Source organism: Ovis canadensis, chromosome 26 (genome assembly GCF_042477335.2).
Source record: "Ovis canadensis isolate MfBH-ARS-UI-01 breed Bighorn chromosome 26, ARS-UI_OviCan_v2, whole genome shotgun sequence".
NCBI classification, from domain to species: Eukaryota; Metazoa; Chordata; class Mammalia; order Artiodactyla; family Bovidae; genus Ovis; species Ovis canadensis.
The window spans coordinates 39,059,572-39,085,049 of NC_091270.1; the positions used below are offsets into that span (position 1 = coordinate 39,059,572).

At 40.8% G+C, this 25,478-nt stretch overlaps 1 protein-coding gene across 3 annotated transcripts in view; it reads left to right on the forward strand.

Moving 5' to 3' along the window:
• The window catches only part of DLC1 (DLC1 Rho GTPase activating protein), a 518,014-nt gene that overhangs the window by 234,045 nt on the left and 258,491 nt on the right, over nucleotides 1–25,478 (forward strand). Inside the window, exon 5 of one of the 3 annotated variants that reach the window (XM_069573139.1) lies at nucleotides 2,657–2,741. The exons of the other annotated variants lie outside the window; for them this stretch is intronic. Within the exon in view, the coding sequence (XP_069429240.1) occupies nucleotides 2,657–2,725 (69 nt within the window). The 3' untranslated portion in view covers nucleotides 2,726–2,741. Of the gene's footprint in view, nucleotides 1–2,656; nucleotides 2,742–25,478 lie in introns of those variants that run through there. 3 annotated transcript variants of the gene reach the window in all.

Consider the following 25,478-nt stretch of genomic DNA (forward strand, 5'->3'; position numbering starts at 1 on the left):
CAGGAAGTGGAAGCTGAAAGTGAAGCCTGTGACAGTTGCCCAGGAGTGGCCACCTCTTTGTGAACCCATGGACTGATTCTCCAAGCAAGAATACTAGAGTGGGTTGCCATTCCCTCCTCCAGGGGATCTTCCCATCCCAGGGATCAAACCTGGGTCTCCTGCATTGCAGGCAGATTCTTTACCATCTGAGCCACCAGGAAAGCCCTCTAAAGTTGAAACCCAACACTTAAAAGAGAGTGAGGGCTTCCTTGGTGGTCCAGTGGTGAAAATTTTGCCTGCTAATGCAGGAGACATGGGTTTGATCCCTGATGCAAGAGGCTCCCACAAACTGAGGAGCAACTAAGCCCACGCACCACAACTATTGAGCCTATGCTCTCAGGGCCCAGGAGCCGCAACTACTGAAGCCCGCATGTGCTCCGCAGCAAGAGAAGCCACTGAAATGAGAAGCCCCGTGCACCACAACCAAAGTAGACCCGGCTCTCCACAACTAGACACAAGCCCACACGGCAACAAAAGCCCAGCACAACCAGGAACAAGGAAATATATAATAATTTAAAGAAAAGAGTGAGGGCTTTTAAACAGACAGAGAGAACAAGACAGAAACCCACGCAAAGGGAAAACACATGAAATTGTATGCCGCCCCTTCCTGGTTTTCAGCATTATAAAAGTACTGTCACAGAGCCCCAGCGGGGACAGAGAAAGGAAAGGGAAAGAGACAAAGGTCGCCTTTGGGAGACTGAGCAGCAGGAATGGGGGCTGGAGAGAAAGTATTCCCCGTGCATGGGGGAGGGAAGGAAGGAAGTGATGCAGGGCAGAGAAGAATGCCAGAGCCCCAGTGATTTCACCAAGACCTGTGCAGACCAAGTGAACAGATGGAGACTGAAGGGGAGGCTCCTGGAACAAAGAACAGTCAGATGACCTCCTATGAGAGGTGAATCAGAGACACTGGTCTGGAAGAAATGAGGCCTGTGCGTCTGATGTCCCCCAAGCCCAAGAATGGGTATAGAGCATGGATGGCAGCCTGAGAGGATGCTTGCATGAGCACACATAGAGATAAAACCTAGTCAGGAACTGAAATTCACCTCTCTGAAGCTGAGCGTATTTCTGAATTTTTTTTTGTATTCCCTTCTCTACCTGTCTGAGCTCTGAGCTTAGGAGGAAAAACATAGAAATATAAGTCACAGCATCTAGATTTTTCCAATAGTCATGTACGGATGTAAGAGTTGGACCATAAAGAAAGCAGAGCATTGAGGAATTGATACTTTGAAAGCATGGTGTTGGAGAAGACTCCGGAGAGTCCCTTGAACTGCAAGGAGATCCAACCAGTCAATCCTAAAGTAAATCAATCCTTAATATTCATTGGAAGGACTGATGCTGAAGCTGAAGCTCCAATACTTTGGTAGCATGATATGAAGAGTCAACTCATTGGAAAAGATCCTGATGCTGGGAAGGACTGAAGTAAGAGGAGAAGGGAGAGATGGTTGGATGGCATCATCAACTCCGATGGACATGAGTTTGAGCAAACTCTAGGAGATAATAAAGGACAGGGAAGCCTGGCGTGCTGCTGTCCATGGGTTACAAAGAGTTGAACATGACTGAGTGACTGAACAACAACTTCAGTTAATTATTTGGAAGGCTTCATCTCTCTGGGCCTCAGTTTGTTCATCCTCAGAGTGAGCATGTTAGCACTCACACACCTCCCAACAGCCCACAAAGAACCTTGCCGAAGCTATAGGCTCCATGAGGCCAGGGCCACGTCTATCTTGGTCTCTATCATGTAGACCATATTTGGAACAGTGCCAGTAGCATAGCAGATGTTCAGTGAATATACATTAAATGAATTAAATTCATCATCACTGGAATCCATGAAGCAGCAAAAAGCAGAGCTCTTCTGGCTATGGCAAAAGGGCATCTCCCACTCCAGCTGCCCTCTGCACCCTGGAGTCCTGGGGTGGGGGTGGGGGATCACGAGGACTTCAGGGAATCTCGTGTGAACACCGTTGGGCTGGGCATAGAACTTCTGCGCTACAAATTGTAACTCTGTGGTCCTCACGCAGCACACGCTGAAGTATAGAAATAATCTGGTCTGCCCCACATTCACCTGACCGGGGGATCACTTTTCCCACTTCAACCTCTACTTCAAAGACTTGGTCTTTAAACCTTCTTGCTGGTACCGTTCCCCCCACCCCTCCCATCCCAGAAGATGAAAGCATTTTTCCAGACAGGCCTGCTGTGAGTGACTTCATGGAAATGAATATCTTGTGTCCCTAATGTGCCTCTCACACGAGGAACTCCTTGTATTTATTTATTTTTAAGAATAGGGCTGGGAGGTTGACGTTTCCATTAGCAGTTGAGTGATATTTTTTAAAATAAAAACCCTCCTCCTCAGTGAGACATGCCTCACATTCCCGTCTCCCCACTTCAGGCAGTTATGCCCTACTAAGCATGCAGTGGAAATGACACATGTCTGGAAACCCAGCAGCAGCACCGTCTCAAGGCTGCTTGCTCCGAGGTACACAATGAAGGTGTTGTAGGAGGTTAATTGAGGAAGGCAGACGCCCAGATTCTCAAAATTGACATCTGTGGCACCTTCTGCATTTGAATCCCATGTACTCCAAGGTGCCTTGTGTTTGAGGGCTGATCACATCTATTGCAGGATGAAGGCACAGAATCATTTACCTTCCAGAAGATCCGGGAAATACCGTGGTGTCTTCAGGTGAACTGAGACCAGTAAGTCCTCCTACAAGGGAGGATGCTGCTGCTGCTGCTGCTAAATTGCTTCAGTCGTGTCTGACTCTGTGCGACCCCATAGACGGCAGCCCATCAAGCTCCCCCGTCCCTTGGATTCTCCAGGCAAGAACACTGGAGTGGGTTGCCATTTCCTTCTCCAGTGCATGAAAGTGAAAAGTGAAAGTGAAGTTGCTCAGTCGTGTCCAACTCTCAGCGACCCCATGGACTGCAGCTCACCAGGCTCCTCCGTCCATGGGATTTTTCAGGCAAGAGTACTGGAGTGGGGTGCCATTGCCTTCTCCGACAAGGGAGGATACACACCACAAAAGGATCAGCTCCTTCTACATCACCTTAGCACAAGCCACATGGTCACTTGACTGATTAGATTCCATAGCCCAGTGTGCGACTCATTGCAAAGGACAGGAGTAATCAGTTTAACTCAAAGTAATTTTTCTCTGTTTGTGTCAACAAATGTGTTCCTACAGGGTACTGTCTTGACATACATGAAAGCTAGTAATAGGATAGAGATTGTGAAATGGAAATTAAAAATGGAATTAGATGGCTAAGGATTATACTAATGGAATGTAGATTGGATTAAATGTAAATTACTTATCAGAACAGGAGGACATTTGTCCCAGATGAAGAAAGTGTTGAAAGTCTCTGGGCACTGATTTATCATCCAATCTCAAACATACCAAACTTAATCCTTGGCAGAATATGAGGTTACTTAAATATGAAGGGAAAACTTTTCAGTTAGCTTTTAACAAACTCAAAAAGAGATTTGTAGGCAACAATTAGCTCTTATTGTTCTGATGGTTTACAGGTAATTGAATTAGAAATATGAGACAATTTTTCTTAAGATAAACATGCTTTTATTTAATTAGGGGGAAGATGTTTAGTTTTGATTGATCTTTGGAAGATTGGAAAGAAGTCTTTAGCATGTGATAAATTTAAAAATCACCTAACTCGATTCCAAGAAGGAAATCTCCTTGAGTTTAGAGATTGCTTTGTTCCAGTACTTAAGGTCACCAACACGAGGAGGACTAGGAGTGGCATTACCAGAGACCTGGACACTTGAAAACAATGCTTGTGAGGAGGGAAGCAAGCTGCCGGGAGCACATCTGAAAATAAAGCTGACAGGCTGACATTCTGTGCAAAGTTCAGAGTGTCACCTGAGAATCTCAGCCAGAAACCACTTTACTAGTACTCTCTGGCTCCCCTTGAGCTCTTGGCTTTTCCCTAAAGCTGGAGGCTAGCCCTGTATTATCCGAGATCTGAAAGGAGAGATCTCGGAGGGAAAACCAGAGGATATAAAAACAAATATGTGAGCAAAATGCACACCTGCACATGCACACACGCACACGCACACACGTGCAAGTCCCTCCCTGCTAACACGCATGCAACGTAATAAAGAAACCACTGTAGGCATTTCTTCCCAGTTTCCGAGAACTTAGAGAACAGAGAGTTAAGAGAGTATGTGCCTTTGTACCTGGTTTCCTTTAGCCAAGTCAAGCAAATGCCACACAAGCATACAGCTTTGCTCTTGATTGTTCAAGTTGCTGTTTTGGTGCCAAATATAAAGAGATCCAAACAAAATCCAATTTTGCAATCACTAAACACCAGAAATATTTGAGCTTGCTTGGCAAGGTTAGAGTTTGTTGATCCTGCAATGCTATTGGAAAGTAAAGTTGTAAGATTCTTTTGCATGGTAGCAGGTCGGTTGGTTTGTTTTCATTTTTGCACAGGAAAATGACCGCTTACGTTCTACATCAGAGTAACGCAATTTACAGTCATTTTTTCTTTGTCTCCCGTACCTTTTGTGAAATAGAAAGAGCAATAACTTGGAATATAAGCTAGTTCAACTTCTGTTTCCGTCACCAGTTTCACAACCCAGAACTAATGTCTTATCTGAGCGTCAGTGCTGTTAATCCGTGAAATTAGGATAATGGTATGTAGTTCTCCTGGTCACCATGACGTATAACAGAAAGAGTAAATGTAAATGCTTGGCATTCATTTATTCACTAACATCTGTTAAATGTGCGTACTGTGAGGCTACAGTGGAGAACCAGATAGAAAGCCAGGACTCTGCCCTTAGGAAACACATATTCAAGCGGGAGACAGATAACAAACCACAAAGAAATCCAAAGTCAGATACTTACAGGTTAACTCCACAGGCTCTCATTCATAGATCTTAACAGGATTAGGAATTTGCAATGATTTATGAGAGTGTATGAGTCCTGTTTCTACCCCGAAAGTGTAGTCTCCTGGAGACCAACTATTGTATGCCATTACCATGCAGAGTAGGCAAATATGCATCATTGTGGAGTAAATGAATGACTGCATTGTGATAAGGAAAGTAATAGGAAAAACAGAGATAAGAGGAAGTAAATCTTTTAGTAGGATAATCTAGAAAGGCCTCTCTAGGATGTTGTAATGCCTGAATGATGAGAAGAAGCCATTCGTGGGGATGAAAAGAGCCAGAAGAGGAGAATTCTAGATAGGAAATATGGGCAAAGGCCCTGCAACAGGAAAGTATGTGAAATGCTTAGGGAATGGGAAGGGACCAGCAGAGAGGTTACACAGGGACCCAGACTAGGGTAAATTTGTGCATTATTCTAAACATAATGTAAGTTCCGTTCTCTTGTCCACACATTCCCTTGTTTATAGTTTTGTTTTAGTAACAAGATTAGCATACATATAACAATCAGGCAATAATACTAGAGGGCAAATTCCCTTGTTGGCTCAGATGGTAAAGAATCTGCCTGCTAATGCAGGAGACCTGGATCCGACCCCTGGGTTGGAAAGATCCCCTGGAGAAGGGCATGGCAACCCACTCCAGTATTCCTGCCTGGAGAATCCCATGGACAGAGGAGCCCGGTGGGCTACAGTCCATAAGGTCACACAGAGTTGGACACGACTGAAACGACTTAGCATAGCCCAGCACAGCATGGGAAACAGATGTCCTTGTTCAGAAATGAAAGCGTTGTGAGCTGAGGCATCTTAGAAAGGTGACACTACATCAGAGTTTACCTCTCACTTCAAGCTCAGCCTTGAAATGATTACACTATCAGGTGCTTGGCTCCCACTTTAGAGAGTGCCCAGAAATCTGCCTGCACCAAGTGTTCTAATTTCACACTCCAGTACTTCCATTCTGGAGAAGGATGTCAAGGAAATTTTTCCAAGCCAGACTATTTACAGTGCCCCAGACATGGATTCTTTCTCCCGTTTTATGGGTTAACTTCCAGCAGGTGATTGAAGCTTCGTTGCTCAGCTTTTGCATCCTTTAGTGTCATTGAGTTCACCTTCCCTGCAAATTTTATTTTCAGCTTCTAGACTGACTCCACAGACTAGATGAAGCTAGTTTGTGCTAATTCATCTTAGCTTTAGCTTAAGCCACCACTCAATACTTTACCTCTTTTGGGACAGGAAACTGGCAAGTTCTGCCGATTTTCTCAGATACTTAGTGGTTGGCATCTATTGATTGTGATTCAGTGACTCTAGCTCTGAGTTCAGATTTATTTCTTTGGCTTTAGGATGTTTTCTGTTCATCCCTCTTCTTGCCTCAACCATTGGAGGTCTATCTTAGCTTGGCTGGATGTTGAACCCATGACCTGGCCCAGTGCTCAGCATCCAGGGCCGTGACTTTCTTGTAGAGGCTCATTGTTCAATGGAATTGATGAGGAGAACTTGGCAGCAATCCCAATGTCAGCTTCTTGACTTCTGCCTTGAACAAGAAGCTTGAGGTTTCTCCTTCCTCGGGGAAACTTGATTTTGGTAGGGGAAGTTTGCCAAAAAAGTTCCTAGATAATTTGTCTGGAATTTTCTTTGAAATATGCAAAATAATAATATGTAATGGAGACTTTTTAAAGGTAGGCTACTTCTTTAAAATGATATCTGAAATGTAAACCAAATGACATTAAAAATATTGTCAAATGCCAGAGAAGGAGAAATATCCTATGATATCTCTTATATGTGGAATTTATAAAGAAATGATACAAATAAACTTACAAAACAGGCAGAGATCCACAGACTTGGAGAATGGACTTATGGTTGCCTGGAGGAGGGATGGGGGAAGGGATAGCTGGGGAGTTGGGGATGGACGTGTACATACTGCTGTATTTGAAATGGTTAACAAGGACCTACTGTATAGCAAATAGAACTCTGCTCAGTGTTGTGTAGTGGCCTGGATGGGAGGGGAGTTTGGGGGAGAAGGAATACATGTATGGCTGAGTCCCTTTGCTGTTTGCCTGAAACTGTCAATCAGCTATATCCCAATACAAAATTAAAAGTTAAAAAAATGATTATAGGTATGTACATATATGTAAGTATAACTGAATCACTTTGCTGTACACCTGAAACTAACACAATATTATAAATCAACTATATTTCAGTAAAAATAAAAATAACAAATAATTTTAAAAATAGAAAGATAGTCAACTGTAAAATAAAAAAGAGAAGGAATATAATATTATATGTGCAGCATAAGCCCCCATGTAAAACAATTAGCATACAAAGAAGGAAACAAACTATTGAAGATGTTTATATCTGGACAGTGAGATTATGGGATTTTTAAATTACTATTTTCTTCAGTTTTCTGCATTTCATGATTTTTAAAGACATGGATTGCTAGTATAATCACAAAAATTACAGTATTTTTAAAAGAGAAGGAAACACATTTTGCCGCCTGAGCACACAGATAAATGTCATTCTACTAATATTGTGTGGTTCTCAACCTGGGGCATATTAGAAGCAACTGAGGGAAAATAAATAAAAATAAACAAAGAGGGCTGAAAAATCTTTTGGAGGTGATGTCTGTGTGTGTGACCTTGATGGTGGTGATGGTTTCAGGGTTATGTTCAGTTCAGTTCAGTTCAGTCTCTCAGTTGTGTCTGACTCTTTGCGACCCCATGAACCACAGCACACCAGGCCTCCCTGTCCATCACCAACTCACGGAGTCCACCCAAGCTCATCTCTATTGAATCTGTGATGCCATCCAACCATCTCATCCTCTGTCGTCTCCTTCTCCTCCTGCCCTCAATCTTTCTGAGCATCAGGGTCTTTTCCAATGAGTCCACTCTTTGCATCAGGTGGCCAAAGTATTGGAGTTTCAGCTTCAGCATCAGTCCTTCCAATGAACACCCAGGACTGATCTCCTTCAGAATGGACTGGTTGGACCTCCTTGCAGTCTAAGGGACTCTCAAGAGTCTTCTCCAACAACACAGTTCAAAAGCATCAATTCTTTGGCACTCAGCTTTCTTTATAGTCCAACTCTCACATCCATACATGACCACTGGAAAAACCATAGCCTTGACTAGACGGACCTTGGTTGGCAAAGTAATGTCTCTGCTTTTGAATATGCTGTCTAGGTTGGTCATAACTTTCCTTCCAAGGAGTAAGCGTCTTTTAATTTCATGGCTGCAATCACCATCTGCAGTGATTTTGGAGCCCCCCAAAATAAAGTCTGACACTGTTTCCACTGTTTCCCCATCTATTTGCCATGAAGCGATGTAACCAGATGCCATGATCTTAGTTTTCTGAATGTTGAGCTTTAAGCCAACTTTTTCACTCTCTTCTTTCACTTTCATCAAGAGGCTCTTTAATTCTTCTTCACTTTCTGCTGAAAGGGTGGTGTTATCTGCATATTTGAGGTTATTGATATTTTTCCCAACAATCTTGATTCCAGCTTGTGCTTCTTCCAGTCCAGTGTTTCTCATGGTTGTATACTTATTGCCAGAGTCATCAGTTGTATACCTTTACTATGTACAGCTCTGTGTGTGTCAATCATATTTCAATAAAGTGAGATTAAAATAAAAATAAACTGAAAAATGTCTAACACTTCCAATTCCCAAACTGAATGGTGTACAAATTATATCAGGAACAGAAATGCAGGTGTCAGTATTTTTCAAGTTTCCAGGTGATTTCAAAGTGCAGCCAGGGTTTAAAACTACTCTTAGGCTAATTAGATAGTTTAGATCAGTGGTTTGCAACCTTGACTGTAATTAGAATCTCCAGGGGAGCTTTTATAATTCCAGTGTATGTACAGTCCCTAACCCCAGGTTCTGATTTAATTGGTTTGTCGTGAGGCCCTGGCACTTCTATGTTTTCATTTTCCTGGGTGATTCTGATGTATAGAAAGAGTTTCACACTTTTACCACCCTAGGTAAACTAACATTCACTGAGTGTTCATGCTGGGCAAGGCCCTGTGCTGAGTTTTATGTGCGTTTAAATCTCAAAATAATCCAACGAGGTGGGCTTTATTATCTTCATTTTACAGAATAGAAAACTAGAACTCAGAGATATGCGATAAGTTGCTCAAGGCAGCCCATCTCATTTACTTCTGGGTGGATGCTTTCTAAGTACCCTGATGAGGAACCTGGCTTACCCACTTTTAAATGGTGATGCTGTAGCTCTTCATATGTTTTCTAACTAGCAACTGTCCCATTCCTATCAAATCCATCAAGTGTAAATGCATCTGCAGTTTGCTAGGCATTTCTGATAAATCTTTCTACGATGACCTAAAATAACATTAATGTCATGTACATTTTGATACCTCATCGTAATGCTTTAAAACTTAAACTTCTTACTTGTTGAAAGTTATAACAATGTCTCATTGCTTAAACTTTATGTCACTGTCTGTCATCTCTCCTGAAATCCTGGTATTGTTGATATTTTATTTTATTTTGTATCATTTTTTATAATAAATAGTTAAGAATATTTTGAGAATTCCTGAAAGAATTTTACAAAATTCCTTAGACGATTGAATTCTTTGATGTCACAAAACCGGTTTTTGGATTACCTTTGTGCACAGATTTCAACATCATTGGATTTGCTGAGATTTCCTTTCTGATGTTGTGTTTAGAATGAGTTGTGTTTTGCTGAACCGGCTGAAAGTAAACTTCTCCTCTTCCAATAGTAGCACGTCCCCCTGACCTCAAGCGGAGCTGCAGGTGCTCATGGCCAGCAAAACTGGGCCCTTTTCGTTTACAATCTGAGGCCCAGGTCTTTGAAGTAAAACTCATTTACCCAGATTTGTATAGCATTACCTGAGCGTAACATTACCCAATAAAGTCAAATTGACGGGTTAAGGATACAAAGTAAGCCATTTCAATTGCCAGGAATTCCGGATCAGCTTATTGGGGGGGCAGGTTTTGTGAGACAGAAGAGAATCAGAGGACAAACACTGTTTAAAGAGTTGAATTCTAACTGCTTTGCTTTTGCATAATCAAATAGACATCGCCTTTCACATAATTTTGCAAACAAATATCTTCCACAAGCTTGCAGTGTAACATAGTCTTCTTTTGAGTAACTTTGTCAGGGAGTATATGCAAAAAGGGAAAAGAAAAGAAATTTAAAAGAACTGGCCATCTTGGGTGCTTGGGTTCAGATCAAAGGTTCTGCTCACCACCTCATTTTTATTTCTCTTTTCTGTTAGCATGCTTATCTGCCTCCTTCCTTAGCAGGAATTTTATGTTGTACTTCCAAGGATATTGTAACCCTGTGTTTTGTGATTTTGGGGAAAGAGAAACTCTAATGGATACGATGGGAAACTATTTTAATGTTTATTTCTTTAAAAAAGTCTTACTACATTTCTTTCACTTATCATAGGCCAGAAGAAAATATAGGAGGTAAATTAATAATGGTCTATGCTGCTAGTCAAACACATAAAAAGGAATATTTACCAAAGTAATCAAGCACTTTGGGAATAAATACAAATCAAAGGCCATTCCCCTTTCTTCAGCTTTCAGATTGGAAAAGAGACTTGTACTGATAACATCAATTTCAGTTAATTAGTAAGTCAGAGTCTTCTGACTTACAGCTTTTAGTTTCAGAAAAACTTAAGGTGGATAGGAGCATGTTTGCTGTAAAGCAGAATACTATAGCATGGTTACTTTTAAAGATTTAGCTGGGAATTTTTTTTAAAGTTCTTGTCTCTTTTAAGATAATACCTAGTTTATGAGAATATATAGACAGGTATTTTTATAAAATGTGTACCCTAAAATTCCTCAATTAAAAGTGGAATTTTAATTATCAAGTATCCCACCTCTAATTTCTTCTGGACATTTTTATATCTTCAGGGTATGGCAAAATTTTTAATATCTTATTAATTCTAGATATTCATACAGCATTAAAAATAACAATAAACATTTTTGTATCCATCTCAATCTTTGTATGTATGCAACAAATCTGTTGCAAAATATCTCTACTATTGTCAGGACAAAACAATTTGAAGAGGAAAAGAATTGGAATTTGAATCATGGAAAGAGAAGCAACCTGTCTTCTTCTAACTTTATTCAGAATTTCACAATCCTTGCTAAACCTTAAGGGAAGGGCCAAATGCAATAAAACAGTAGAAACCCAGTAAGAATGTGCCAGAGTTCAGAGAACAGTTGCCCTAGGCTTAACTTCATGACCTTTAATCTATTTGGGGCATCAGTGATTTTTCTATACGGCATCTTACAACGTGACCACGCTCAGTTCCTACACAATTCTTCCAGCCCTTCTGCAAACCAGACATAACACGAACATTCAAACGTGACTTTCAGACTCAATTCTTAGGGTGGCTTTGCCCCCTGAGAAATATAAGAGTTTTCATGGTTGTGGTGTATTTTAACCATCTAGAACATCAGAGTGAATTCAGATATCATGTTTAACTCAGGGAGGATTTTTCTGAGGCTTCTCTGACTTATGCTTTGCCCTAGAAGGGTTTTGCCATAGGAGACATTCTAGAACTCTAAAAGGAGTATCTCTCGTCACACTTCACTCTTCAGAGAGTGAAGTGAGTAAGGGCAACACCGATCAGAAAATTCGGAGACCCAGATTTCACTTATTGACATATCACTAGTGAGCCACGTGACCTTCAGAAATCAAGTTTGAGAATCATTTATTAAGGTCCTATACTATAGCTTAGGACTTGTGAATATAAATGGAACCCAGCTGCTAGCTTTAGTAACCTCATAATTTAATGAACAATGTAAATTAATACAAATTACTTTTATATAATTCAAGAAGTGATATACAAGCATTTGGAATCATTCTATAGAGACAGAGAGAAATGAATAATCATTTCTGCTTGGGCAGAATAGTCTTGGAGAGATTTCAGTCAGGACTTGAAAAGTAATTGCCAAATAATCTAGTATGGTGAAAATATACAGTACAGGAGAAGGAAGAACAATTCAAAAAGATCTTCACGACCCAGATAATCACGATGGTGTGATCACTCACCTAGAGCCAGACATCCTGGAATGTGAAGTCAAGTGGGCCTTAGAAAGCATCACTACGAACAAAGCTAGTGGAGGTGATGGCATTCCAGTTGAGCTATTTCAAATCCTGAAAGATGATGCTATGAAAGTGCTGCACTCAATATGCCAGCACATTTGGAAAACTCAGCAGTGGCCACAGGACTGGAAAAGGTCAGTTTTCATTCCAATCCCAAAGAAAGGCAATGCCAAAGAATGCTCAAACTATTGCACAATTGCACTCATCTCACACGCTAGTAAAGTAATGCTCAAAATTCTCCAAGCCAGGCTTCAGCAATACATGAACCGTGAACTTCCTGATGTTCAAGCTGGTTTTAGAAAAGGCAGAGGAGCCAGAGATCAAATTGCCAACATCCACTGGATCATGGAAAAAGCAAGAGAGTTCCAGAAAAACATCTATTTCTGCTTTCTTGACTATGCCAAAGCCTTTGACTGTGTGGATCACAATAAACTGTGGAAAATTCTGAAAGAGATGGGAATACCAGACCACCTGACCTGCCTCTTGAGAAACCTGTATGCAGGTCAGGAAGCAACAGTTAGAGCTGGACATGGAACAACAGACTGGTTCCATATAGGAAAAGGAGTACGTCAAGGCTGTATATTGTCACCCTGCTTATTTAACTTCTATGCAGAGTACATCATGAGAAATGCTGGGCTGGAAGAAGCACAAGCTGGAATCAAGATTGCCGGGAGAAATATCAATAACCTCAGATATGCAGATGACACCACCCTTATGGCAGAAAGTGGAGAGGATCTAAAAAGCCTCTTGATGAAAGTGAAGTGGAGAGTGAAAAAGTTGGCTTAAAGCTCAACATTCAGAAAACTAAGATCCTGGCATCTGGTCCCATCACTTCATGGGAAATAGATGGGGAAACAGCGGAGACAGTGTCAGACTTTATTTTTGGGGGCTCCAAAATCACTGCAGATGGTGATTGCAGCCATGAAATTAAAAGACGCTTACTCCTTGGAAGAAAAGTTATGACCAACCTAGATAGCATATTCAAAAGCAGAGACATTACTTTGCCGACTAAGGTCCATCTAGTCAAGACTATGGTTTTTCCAGTGGTCATGTATGGATATGAGAGTTGGACTATGAAGAAGGCTGAGCGCCGAAGAATTAATGCTTTTGAACTGTGGTGTTGGAGAAGACTCTTGAGAGTCCCTTGGACTGCAAGGAGGTCCAACCAGTCCATTCTGAAGGAGATCAGCCCTGGGATTTCTTTGGAAGGAATAATGCTAAAGCTGAAACTCCAGTACTTTGGCCACCTCATGAGAAGAGTTGACTCATTGGAAAAGACTGTAATGCTGGGAGGGATTGGGGTCAGGAGGAGAAGGGGACAACAGAGGATGAGATGGCTGGATGGTATCACTGACTCAATGGATGTGAGTCTGAGTGAACTCCGGGAGTTGGTGATGGACAGGGAGGCCTGGCATGCTGCAATTCATTGGGTCACAAAGAGTCAGACACCACTGAGCAACTGAACTGAACTGAACTGAACTGAAATGGAAACAAACTGTGAAAAACTTTGACTAATTTGCTAGGCATATGGGCAGCTCTAACTCTTTGACCTAAATTTCCTCATCTTTAAATAAAGGAATTGGACTGAGTGATTTCTGAGTTCATGACCAGGTCTGAAAGTCTAAATAAGATAGCATTATAAAGTTCAAGAGGAAATGCCTTGTGTGATATATGGTCAGATTATATAAATTACAGTAAAGATAATCCCAAGTCAGTAACTATCACTCTGAACTCCAGAAAAATGAACTCCCTTGCATCATCATAACAGTACTTAATTGAAAAAAAATTTAATGAATTAATACTACTTTGTGTAATATAGACCAAAATTTTGTTTCCCATAGCTTCAAGTTGTATTAATTAAAATGTTATTCTAGAATGATAAAGCTACAAACTGCATTGGGTACCCCAAAATTCATATCTTGAAGCCCTAACTGTCAATGTGGCTGTATTTAGATATTGAAGTAATTAATGTTAAATGAAGTCATAAGGGTGGGGCCCTGATTCAATAAGATTAGTGTCTGTACCAGAGGAGGCTCAAGAGAGCTTGCTCTCCTCCCTCATGTACTCAGAGGAAAGCCTTTATGAGGTTTGAAGTAAGGCAGTCATCTGTAAGCCAGGAAGAGAGTCCGCCATCAGAAATCAAATCTGCTGGTCCTTGATCTTTAACTACTAGCTTTCAGAACAGTGAGAAGTAAATTTCTGTTCTTTACTTAACATCCAGGCTATGGTATTTTGTTACACAGTCCTCACTGACTAATACAGATAATCAATAAATGGTCACACAGAGTCGGACATGACTGAAGTGACTTAGCAGCAGCAGCAGCTGTAGGATAGATTTTTTTTTTAACTTTCAGTTCAGATATCAAAATGTTTTTAAAATGTGATTACAATATTTAGAATATTTGAATTATTAATTATTTAAAGTAATGGTTGAGCTCTAGAAAATAATACATTTTATCTGATTGTGCAACAGTGTTATGATCATAAATATAACCTTCCCAGTGATGTCTTATTTTATTTTAAATTAGGACAGTCATTGATTTTTAAACTCATTTTCTGCACACCTGAGCTTTTTCAGTGAGCTAAATATTGTGTGTGTGCTCAGTTGCTCAGTCGTATCCAACTCTTTGCAACTCCATGGACTGTAGCCCACCAGGCTCCTCTGTCCATGTGATTTCCCAGGCAAGAATACTAGAGTGGGCTGCCATTTCGTTCCCCAGGGAGTCTTCCCAACTCAGGGATCAAAGCTATATCTCTTCATCTCCTGCACTGGCAGGCAGATTCTTTACCACCGGGCCACCTGGGAAGCCCAAGCTAACTATTAGTGGCATTCAAAACATGCAATGGGCCGATTATACAGAGTGAAGTAAGCCAGAAAGAAAAACACCAATACAGTATACTAACACATATATATGGAATTTAGAAAGATGGCAATGACGACCCTGTATGCAAGACAGCAAAAAAGACACAGATGTGTATAACGGACTTTTGGACTCAGAGAGAGAGGGAGAGGGTGGGATGATTTGGGAGAATGGCATTCTAACATGTATACTATCATGTAAGAATCGAATCGCCAGTCTATGTCTGACGCAGGATACAGCATGCTTGGGGCTGGTGCATGGGGATGACCCAGAGAGATGTTATGGGGAGGGAGGTGGGAGGGGGGCTCATGTTTGGGAACGCATGTAAGAATTAAAGATTAAAAAAAAAAAACATGCAATGGGGCTAATGAACTTGATGCATAAATGAATTTCAAACCAAACATGTTCAATTTTCAGTTTTCTTTTTTCTGCTTTAAGGAAGTTCTGTTTATATTCATACCTGTGTTAAAAGCTCAGGTAATTATTTTTGGCATTCACTCAACATGAATCTTTTCACAACTGCTTGATGCCAGGTACTACATTGGGCTTTGGAAATAGGCAAAGGTGAAGATGATAGACCCATTCCCAGCTCTTGCTAAGCTCACAGTCAAGTCCGTATGACAAAGAAATTGGACTTGATGGACAACAAAATATGTTAGAGGCTATGACAGAAGTGCAAGTTGCTGCGGGAGCCTGTGGCAAAAGCATCTAACTGGTTACAAGAACCAGGAAAGTCTACCTAGAAAAAGTTTTATTTAAGCAAAACCTGGAAGGAGGTTGTATATATAAGGTAGCAGTAACTAAGTCAAATGAGAAGGGTGAATCAGTAGGAATTAGCTAAGTGAAGAAGCAGAATATGAGTTTTTAGACAGAATAAACATCATATTGAAGGTCTGAAAAGGAACATCATTGCCAATTACAGAAACAAAGAGAAGTTCACTGTGGCTGAGGGTAGAATCCCAAGAGGTTGAAACATGAAGAAACAGGGGTCCGCGGACAAATCCATTAGCCTGTTTCACTCTTAACCTTCACTAAGTAAATCCAGAACTTTGCCTTGGACTACCGTACCAACGTAGACCATTAGCGCTGGAAGGGCTCTAGAAAAACAAGCTTTTGTTGTTTTAAGTAAACAAGCAGTAAAAGGTTGTGAAACATTTTACAGGTTTTATATATGAGTTCAAACACATTTTTTTCCATCTGACTCAGAAGAAATGCTACATATGTAGTTGAGGAAAAAAATTCTTTAGATGGTCTGAAACCCCTGACCAAAGTGCCTCTGTCCTCTTCCTCTCCCTGGGAGTTCCTCTTCCAAGAACTGGGCAGGGCAAGCCTCCCCTTGGTGTAACGCTTGTAGCCAGTCTAGACTGTCACCTCGAAGAGAAAAGACACCTTGGCCGAGCCACCATTCAGGGCAAAGTGATCTATGTTAACAAACTTAGAAGGCAGAATCATATCACCTGTGCTGTGTGCTCAGTTGCTTCAGTTGCTGTCTGACTCTTTGCGACCCCATAGACTGTAGCCCGCCAGGCTCCTCTGTCTATTGGACTCTCCAGGCAAGAATACTGGAGTGGGTTGCCATGCCCTTCTCCAGGAGATCTTCCTCACCCAGGGACTGAATCTGCATCTCCTATATCTCGTGCGTTACAGGCGAATTCTTTACCTCTGAGCCATTGGGGAAGCCCATAATATCATCTATGATATGCAAATTATATAGTATCTTTGAAAAGGAAAGAAGGTTTAATTTTATAATAAAATGAATTTACTGTGGGGCTTTATTGTTGTTTCACTAAGATATATTTTTTTCCTAAGTAGATGTCTGTGCATTTCAGCTTTTGTTTATCCTCTCTACAGAAGAGTTGATTACTTGGGAGAATTAGAATTACCGAGAATACTTGGTATTACTGATAGGTGTGGGGTAGTGTTGTAAATGTTCTGATCATAAATTTATTTTTTCCGTAATCATCACAATTGGCTAATGATTTTTTTTCCCCCAAAGACAATGTACCATATATGTGAAAGTTAAAATAAATTCTCTCAGTCATGTCTGACTCTTTGCGCCCCCATGGACTATGCAGTCCATGGAATTCTCCAGGCCAGAATACTGGGGTCCATAGCCTTCCCTTCTCCAGGGGACCTTCCCAACCTAGGGACTGAACCCAGGTCTCCTGCATTACGGGCAGATTCTTTACCTGCTGAGCCACCAGGGAAACCCAAGAATACTGGAGTGGGTAGCCTTTCACTTTTCCAGCGGATCTTTCCATCCCAGGAATAGAACTGGGGTCTCCTGCATTACAGGTGGTTCTTTACCAACTGAGCTATCAGGGAAGCCGTACCATATACATATTAATGACAAAATATTGACTGAACTAACACTATTATTTTATTTATTTAAAGTAAATTCACATAGGAAGCTTCCTGAACAAAAGACTCCCCCTATACTCACTTTTCGGAGAAGACAGTGGCAACCCACTCCAGTACTCTTGCCTGGAAAATCCCATGGATGGAGGAGCCTGGTAGGCTGCAGTCCATGGGGTCGCAAAGAGTCGGACACAACTGAGCAACTTCACTTTCACTTTTCACTTTCATGCATTAGAGAAGGAAATGGCAACCCACTCTAGTGTTCTTGCCTGGAGAATCCAAGGGACGGAGGAGCATGGGTGGGCTGCCGTCTATGGGGTCTCACAGAGTCGGACACGACTGAAGTGACTTAGCAGCATACTCACTTTTGCATCTGATGGCTTTCTAGGAATGCATATGTGAATGTGAGCCTGTGTGCCAGCACATGTGTGTTATGTGTGTGCACACACATGCACACACACACTCTTCACAGGTAACAGTGACCTGCCTTTGAATTGAAAAGTGTTTTTAAACAGTTTTCATAACCCAACTACCCCAAGAAGCTAAAACATAAAAATAAATCATTGTTTAACATAGTTCAGTTCCGTTCAGTCGCTCAGTCATGTCCGACTCTTTGCGACCCAATGAATCACAGCACGCCAGGCCTCCCTGTTCATCACCATCTCCCGGGGTTCACTCAGACTCACGTCCATCGAGTCAGTGATGCCATCCAGCCATCTCATCCTTGGTCGTCCCCTTCTCCTCCTGCCCCCAATCCCTCCCAGCATCAGAGTCTTTTCCAATGAGTCAACTCTTCCCATGAGGTGGCCAAAGTATTGGAGTCTCAGCTTCAGCATCATTCCTTCCAAAGAAATCCCAGGGTTGATCTCCTTCAGAATGGACTGGTTGGATCTCCTTGCAGTCCAAGGGACTCTCAAGAGTCTTCTCCAACACCACAGTTCAAAAGCATCAATTCTTCGGCACTCAGCCTTCTTCACAGTCCAACTCTCACATCTATACATGGCCACAGGAAAAACCACAGCCTTGACTAGATGGACCTTAGTCAGCAAAGTAATGTCTCTGCTTTTGAATATACTATCTAGGTTGGTCATAACTTTTCTTCCAAGGAGTAAGCGTCTTTTAATTTCATGGCTGCAATCACCATCTGCAGTGATTTTGGAGCCCAAAACAATAAAGTCTGACACTGTCTCCACTGTTTCCCCATCTATGTTGAGCTTTAAGCCAACTTTTTCACTCTCCTCTTTCACTTTCATCAAGAGGCTTTTTAGTTCCTCTTCGCTTTCTGCCATAAGGGTGGTGTCATCTGCATATCTGAGGTTATTGATATTTCTCCCGGCAATCTTGATTCCAGCTTGTGCTTCTTCCAGCCCAGCATTTCTCATGAAGTACTCTGCATAGAAGTTAAATAAGCAGGGTGACAATATACAGCCTTGACGTACTCCTTTTCCTATTTGGAACCAGTCTGTTTTTCCATGTCCAGCTCTAACTGTTGCTTCCTGACCTGCATACAGGTTTCTCAAGAGGCAGGTCAGGTGGTCTGGTATTCCCATCTCTTTCAGAATTTTCCACAGTTTATTGTGATCCACACAGTCAAAGGCTTTGGCATAGTCAAGAAAGCAGAAATAGATGTTTTTCTGGAACTCTCTTGCTTTTTCCATGATCCAGTGGATGTTGGTAATTTGATCTCTGGTTCCTCTGCCTTTCCTAAAACCAGCTTGAACATCAGGGAGTTCATGGTTCATGTATTGCTGAAGCCTGGCTTGGAGAATTCCGAGCATTACTTTACTAGTGTGTGAGATGAGTGCAATTGTTCAGTAGTTTGAGCATTCTTTGGCATTGCCTTTCTTTGGGATTGGAATGAAAACTGACCTTTTCCAGTCCTGTGGCCACTGCTGAGTTTTCCAAATGTGCTGGCATATTGAGTGCAGCACTTTCACAGCATCATCTTTCAGGATTTGAAACAGCTCAACTGGAATTCCATCACCTCCACTAGCTTTGTTCATAGTGATGCTTTCTAAGGCCCACTTGACTTCACATTCCAAGATGTCCGGCTCTAGATTAGTGATCACATCATCATGATTATCTGGGTCATGAAGATCTGTTTTATACAGTTCTTCCGTGTATTCTTGCCACCTCTTCTTAATATCTCCTTCTTCTGTTAGGTCCCTACCGTTTCTGTCCTTTATCGAGCCCATCTTTGCATGAAATGTTCCCTTGGTATCTCTAATTTTCTTGAAGAGATCTGTAGTCTTTCCCATTCTGTTGTTTTCCTTTATTTCTTTGCATTGATCACTGAAGAAGGCTTTCTTATCTCTTCTTGCTATTCTTTGGAACTCTGCATTCAGATGCTTATATCTTTCCTTTTCTCCTTTGCTTTTCACCTCTCTTCTTTTCACAGCTATTTGTAAGGCCTCCCCAGACAGCTATTTTGCTTTTTTGCATTTCTTTTCCATGGGGATGGTCTTGATCCCTGTCTCCTGTACAATGTCACGATTTTAAATGAAAATTCATAAATATTTTCTCAAGCAGTGTCTCATTGATAGTCTCTTAAAAGTCTGTTGATATTTCAAATGTATGTCTTTTTAAAAATAAGCGTTTTCATCTTACTATCCTGTTGATATAATAAAAGTAAAAAGTCTAGGTGCAAAATGTGTCCCTAAGAAGAGTTATTACTTATCTCTATATTTCTCTAAATGAATCATGTTTTGAACTGGAGAACAAAGGAGGACTTTTCCAACTATTTAGATTTGATGTAAAAAAAATTACTCGGCTTTAACTATAGCTCTGGACAATTTGTTTAGGCATCAAATTCATCTCTACTATTATATATTTATCACTTCACTTTGAAAAGTGAAAAGGCCCATATGCTAATCCACGCATGAATGAGGATTCTACTTTTTAAATGACAATAATTTGTCTAATATTACAAAGCACTGGTTAATGTTTAGCCAGTGGTAAATATTTATTTGACCCTGTTCTGATCTTGTTATCCCACATCACAACAAACAACATCTCTTAATGGAAATGTTGAAAGTCAAAAGCCAGCATATCTGTTCACAAAATCCTTGAGACCCTACAGATCCTTTCATGTCGAGAACAGAAGTCTACAGATGAGGAAACTGAAGTCAGGGAGGAGGGAGATTTCCCACACTGGGGTTTCCGTGTGTAACTTGAACAGGAATTTAGTAACACAGCAAGATTGGAAGGCAGACAGTCTGGCTCCAGGACCTGCCTTCAGCTGCAGGGTTCCACTGCCTCTTTTCTAGTTCCATTAATGTTTTTCATTTTTTTTCATCATAAAGCTGTCTGTGCATAACTTCCTTTTAACTCTTTGTAAGCATATGGAGCCTTTCAGCACATAATGGGAAACATACTCTATGTGTAAAATGTGACAAAATTAATTACTAATAAAGATTTATCGATCTCTTAAGTGTGCAAAGCACCTTATAGATGTTTGTGGGAACATGAGAACTGACAGTAAAATAATGATACTAAAGTTTTTATTTTAATCTTTATACTTTGCTATGTTTTCTACGAGCAGTGTCTGGCATATGTGGATTAAACATTTGATGAATGAATGGATATATGTTATTATATGCTATGACTATAAATTTAATTTAAAATAAGAAACATCAAAAGAAATCACTAATATAAACTACTAAAACAATTATATTTTGGAATTTCTTTTGAGAAATGTGACATAGACATCAGCACAAGTATTGTTTTTCTAAGCCTGGGGTCAGCAAAGTTTTTCTATAAAGAGTCAGATAGCAAATATTTTAGGCTTTGCAAGCCATTCAGTCTCTGTCACAGCTACTGCATTCTGCTATTATATTGCAAAAGCAGCCTGGACATAAAGCAGTGTACATGGATGTGTTCCTGTAACACTTTACTTCTGGAAACTAAGGGGCTTCCCTGGTACCTCAGAGGGTAAAGAATCTGCTTGCAATGCAGGAGACTCAGATTAGAGACCCGGGTTTGATCCCTGGGTTAGGAGGATCCCTTGAAGAAGGGAATGGCTACCTACTCCAGTATTCTTCCCTGGAGAATTCCAGAGGAGCCTGGCTAGCTACAGTCCATGGGGTCATAAAGAGTTGAACACAATTTAGCAACTAACACACTCTAGATACTAAAATTTCAATTTCTTGTAATTTTCATGTACCATAATATATTCCCTTTCATTGTTTTTTAGACATCAAAAACTGTAGGTTACAGGCTGTACAAAAACTGGGGAGGATGGATTTGGCTCAAGGGCAGAGCATCCACCTCCTTCCTTAGTGAGCATGTTGGAAAAGAGAACATTACCATAGTAGTGTTGGGCTTCCCAGGTGGCACTAGTGGCATAGAACCTGCCTGCCAGTGTAGGCGACGTAAGAGACTTGGGCTTGATCTCTGGGTCAGGAAGATGCCCAGGAGTAGGAAATGGCAACCCACTCCAGTATTCTTGCCTGGAGAATCCCATGGACAGAGGAGCCTGGTGGGCTATAGTCCATAGGGTCACAGAGTCGGACATTACTGAAGCAGCTTAGCACGCACGCATAGCATGATAGTGTAGCATGTCATCAGTGGTGAATTACCTTGATTTGAGACTGAAGCCCAACTCTCCTAGTCTGTAACATTCATTTCTTAGATTCTTTGTGCTTTAGTTTCTTCATCTGTGAAATGAAGATGATAATAGTACCTTCCTCATTAATTTATTGTGGAGATAAATGAGTTAAAACATACAAAGGATCTAAAATGATCCTTGGCATATAATAAATACTATCATCATATTTACTAAGTAAATAACCTCATTGTTTAAAAGCATTTGGGACTCCTTTATAAAGATTGCTGAAGCCAATTTACAAAGCATGGAAGTAAACATCATTACATTATCATTACCTTCTCCAGGAAGACTGTTCCTGAATTTGTCCATTTTAAAAATATAAATCTAAATTAACATCTGTATCAGAAATTTACTTCAAAATTCTACTTCATGAAATCTGTCACTAGATTTGACTGTTTAAAAATATAATTGTCTTAAAAAAAAAAAGCTTCACATGAAAGGACTTCCCTGGCAGTCCATTGGTTAAGACTGTGCTTCCCCTGCAGAGGGGCACGAGTTTCTGTGTCTGATCAGGAAAGTTCCACATGCTGCGTAATGCAGGCAAAAAAAAAAAAAAGACTCACAGAAAATGTAATTATCATGTAAAGGGCAAATATTTTAAAAGAAGAAGATGCTAATAGACTAAGAACAACATAGTGGTTACCAGTGGGGAATGGGGGGAAGGGAGGCATAAACTGCTGAGTATAACACAGGCTCAAGGATGTGTTGTACAAAATGGGCAATACAGCCAATGTTTTGTAATAACTAATCTTCAAAATGGTAAAAATTATAAAGATTTTATTTAAAAACATTTTTTTAAAAGAGAATGAGTAATAAGCTTGAAAAAAATTACCCAAAGGGCCTTCTAGGCAAGGTCTGAGTAGTGAAATCATTAAAATCTGCACACTTCCCAGTTTACTATTGGACGTTCTCATTTAGGTAGAAACCTGATTGTGTTTTTCCTTATAGTTATATTTTACACTTTCACATAAGGAGCTTAAAATCTCAGAGAGGAGATATAATATACACAGATAAAAATGCAACTAACTGTAATAAATGATAAGGGACATACAGGTAATACAGCGGTGGGTGTTATGAAGGAAGGCTAAATGAATTCCAGCTAAGGCAGTTACATCTATCATTATGGTAACCTCTGTAGTTGGGCCTTGAAAGAAGGGAAGATTATTTTTAAGAAAAGTTATGAATGTGGTATGCAGTACTTCTCTGTTAAGACACCTTTCCTGGTAACACATCCAGCCTCTGGCCACAGAGGGGAGCAGGTCATCTAGCCTGGATTGCATAATAGCTCCAGAAATTTTCAGACCTGTAGGCAAGACTGCATACTTTAGTTTCTGGTCACAAACTGAAAAATGTAATTCTCTACATGCTTACAGCCGCATCAACTGCCACGTGGAGAAGCTCTTCCCAGAGATTAAAGTAAACAAGCAAAAGATAAGCGAAACGGAAAGATGGATCACTGATATAGTTAGTTCAGATCATCCTAAGGCCACATCTACTTTCCAGCTCAGGATATCTAAAATGCAGCTTATCTCTTTCTGTTCCTCATAGCTCTTGCCACCATATACCTGGTCCTTTTCTGAAATCAGCTTCCCATTGCCTAGTCTAATCATTCACCTGTAATTCTCCACCTTTGTCAGCTCCCCTACCCAGCCAACTTCAAATCCAGGTGATTTCCGCTTTGTTTCCTTTAGTGATGTTTAATTTTAATTTGTATCAACAAAAAGCATGCTCACGTTTTAATGGCCAAAATAATATGACTACATAGTGTGAAAGCATTATTCGCTCAGTTGTGTCTGACTCTTTGCAATCCCATGGACTGTAGCCCACTAGCCTCCTCTGTCCATGGGATTCTCCAGGCAAGAATACTGGAGTGGGTTGCCATGCCCTTCTCCAGGGAACCTTCAGGATCCAGGGATGGAAACCAGGTCTTCCACAGTTGTAGGCCTATTTTTTACTGTCTGAGCCACCACGGAAGCCCAGTATGACTACCTGTATAAAAAAAAGTAGCAACACCCACCCCATTTCTCCCCTCTGGATTTCTGCTCCCCAAAGCAATCATTTTAAACAAGTCATGCTGTTTCTGTTGACGTGCATATACTCAGTCACTCAGTTGTGTCTGACTCTTTGTGACCCCGTGAACTGTAGCCTGCCAGGCTTCTCTGTGTATCGGACTTTCCAGGCCAGAATATAGGAGTGGTTTGCCATTTCCTCCTTCAGGGGATCTTCCTGGCCCAGGGATGGAACCGGTGTCTCCTGTGTCTCCTGTATTTACAGGAGGATTCTTTACCTACTAAGCCATTAGGAAATCTGTTTTTATTGATATGTGCTTCTATATTTGTAAATAGCATGCTTAACTAAATAATATGCTTAACTGTGATTGTTTGATTTTCCTTTTTAGTTATTTAGCTCTAAAAGATAAAGTTTTATCTCTCCTATAACAAACATACACACAGCTCATAATATTTGATTATATTCCTTTATTGGAAACAATGTTCCCTCATTAGATACCTCCTTTGAGAGAAGCAGGACTTATGCTCTAAATTCTTCTGCCATATTCATCTCCAGACTCTGCCAGAGTGGTAAAACTTCTTTCAATATGTTGACATTCTTCACCTGGTAATCTCCCTGGTTTGTTTTGTCTTGTTTTATTTTTTTTATTGAAGAAATTTTTCATGTTGTAGTTTTTGCTCAGTCAATAAGTCGTGTCCAACTCTTTGTGACCTCATGGACTGCAGCATGCCAGGCTCCCCTGTTCTTCACTGTCTCATGGAGTTTGTTCAAATTCATGTCCATTGAGTCTGTGATGCTATCCAGCCATCTCATCCTCTGCCACCCCCTTCTCTTTTTTGCCTTCAAATATTTCCCAGCATCAGGTGCTCCAGTGAGTCAACTCTTCACATCAGGTGGCCAAAGTATTGGAGCTTCAGCTTCAGAATCTGTCCTTCCAATGAATATTCAGGGTTGATTTCCTTTAGGATTGACTGGTTTGATCTCCTTGCTGTCCAAGGGACTCACAAGAATCTTCTCCAGCACCACAGTTTGAAAGCATCAGTCCTTCACTACTCAGCCTTCCTTATGGTCCAACTCTCACATCTGTACGCGACTACTGGAAAAACCATAGCTTTGACTACATGGACCTTTGTTGATAAAGTGATGTCTCTGCCTTTTAACATGCTGTCTAGGTTCATCATAGCTTTCCTTCCAATCAGCAAGCATCTTTTAATTTTATGACTGCAGTCACCATGCACAGTGATTTTGGAGCCCAAGAAAATAAAATATGTCACTGTTCCTCTTTTTCCCCTTCTATTTGTCATGAGGGGATGGGACTGGGTGCCATGATTTTAGTTTGTTGAATGTTGAGTTTTAAACCAGCTTTTCCACTCTCCTCTTTCACCCTTCTGCTTCACTATGGATTATCTATCATCTATGCCTCTTCCCAGCTGTCAGCCTGTTCCCTTCATCCAGGGGTTTTTGGAATGGATCCCTTGTTTCCTGGAATTCATTCACATACCCCCTTTTTTGGTTTACTTCCTTGTTTTGGTGGAGCCAATTATCTAACAACTTCCTAAGAATTCGTGCATGAAATGTCATTTTTGAAATTGATTTCCATGTCCTGTTGTTCAGTTGCTAAGTCGTGTCTGACTCTT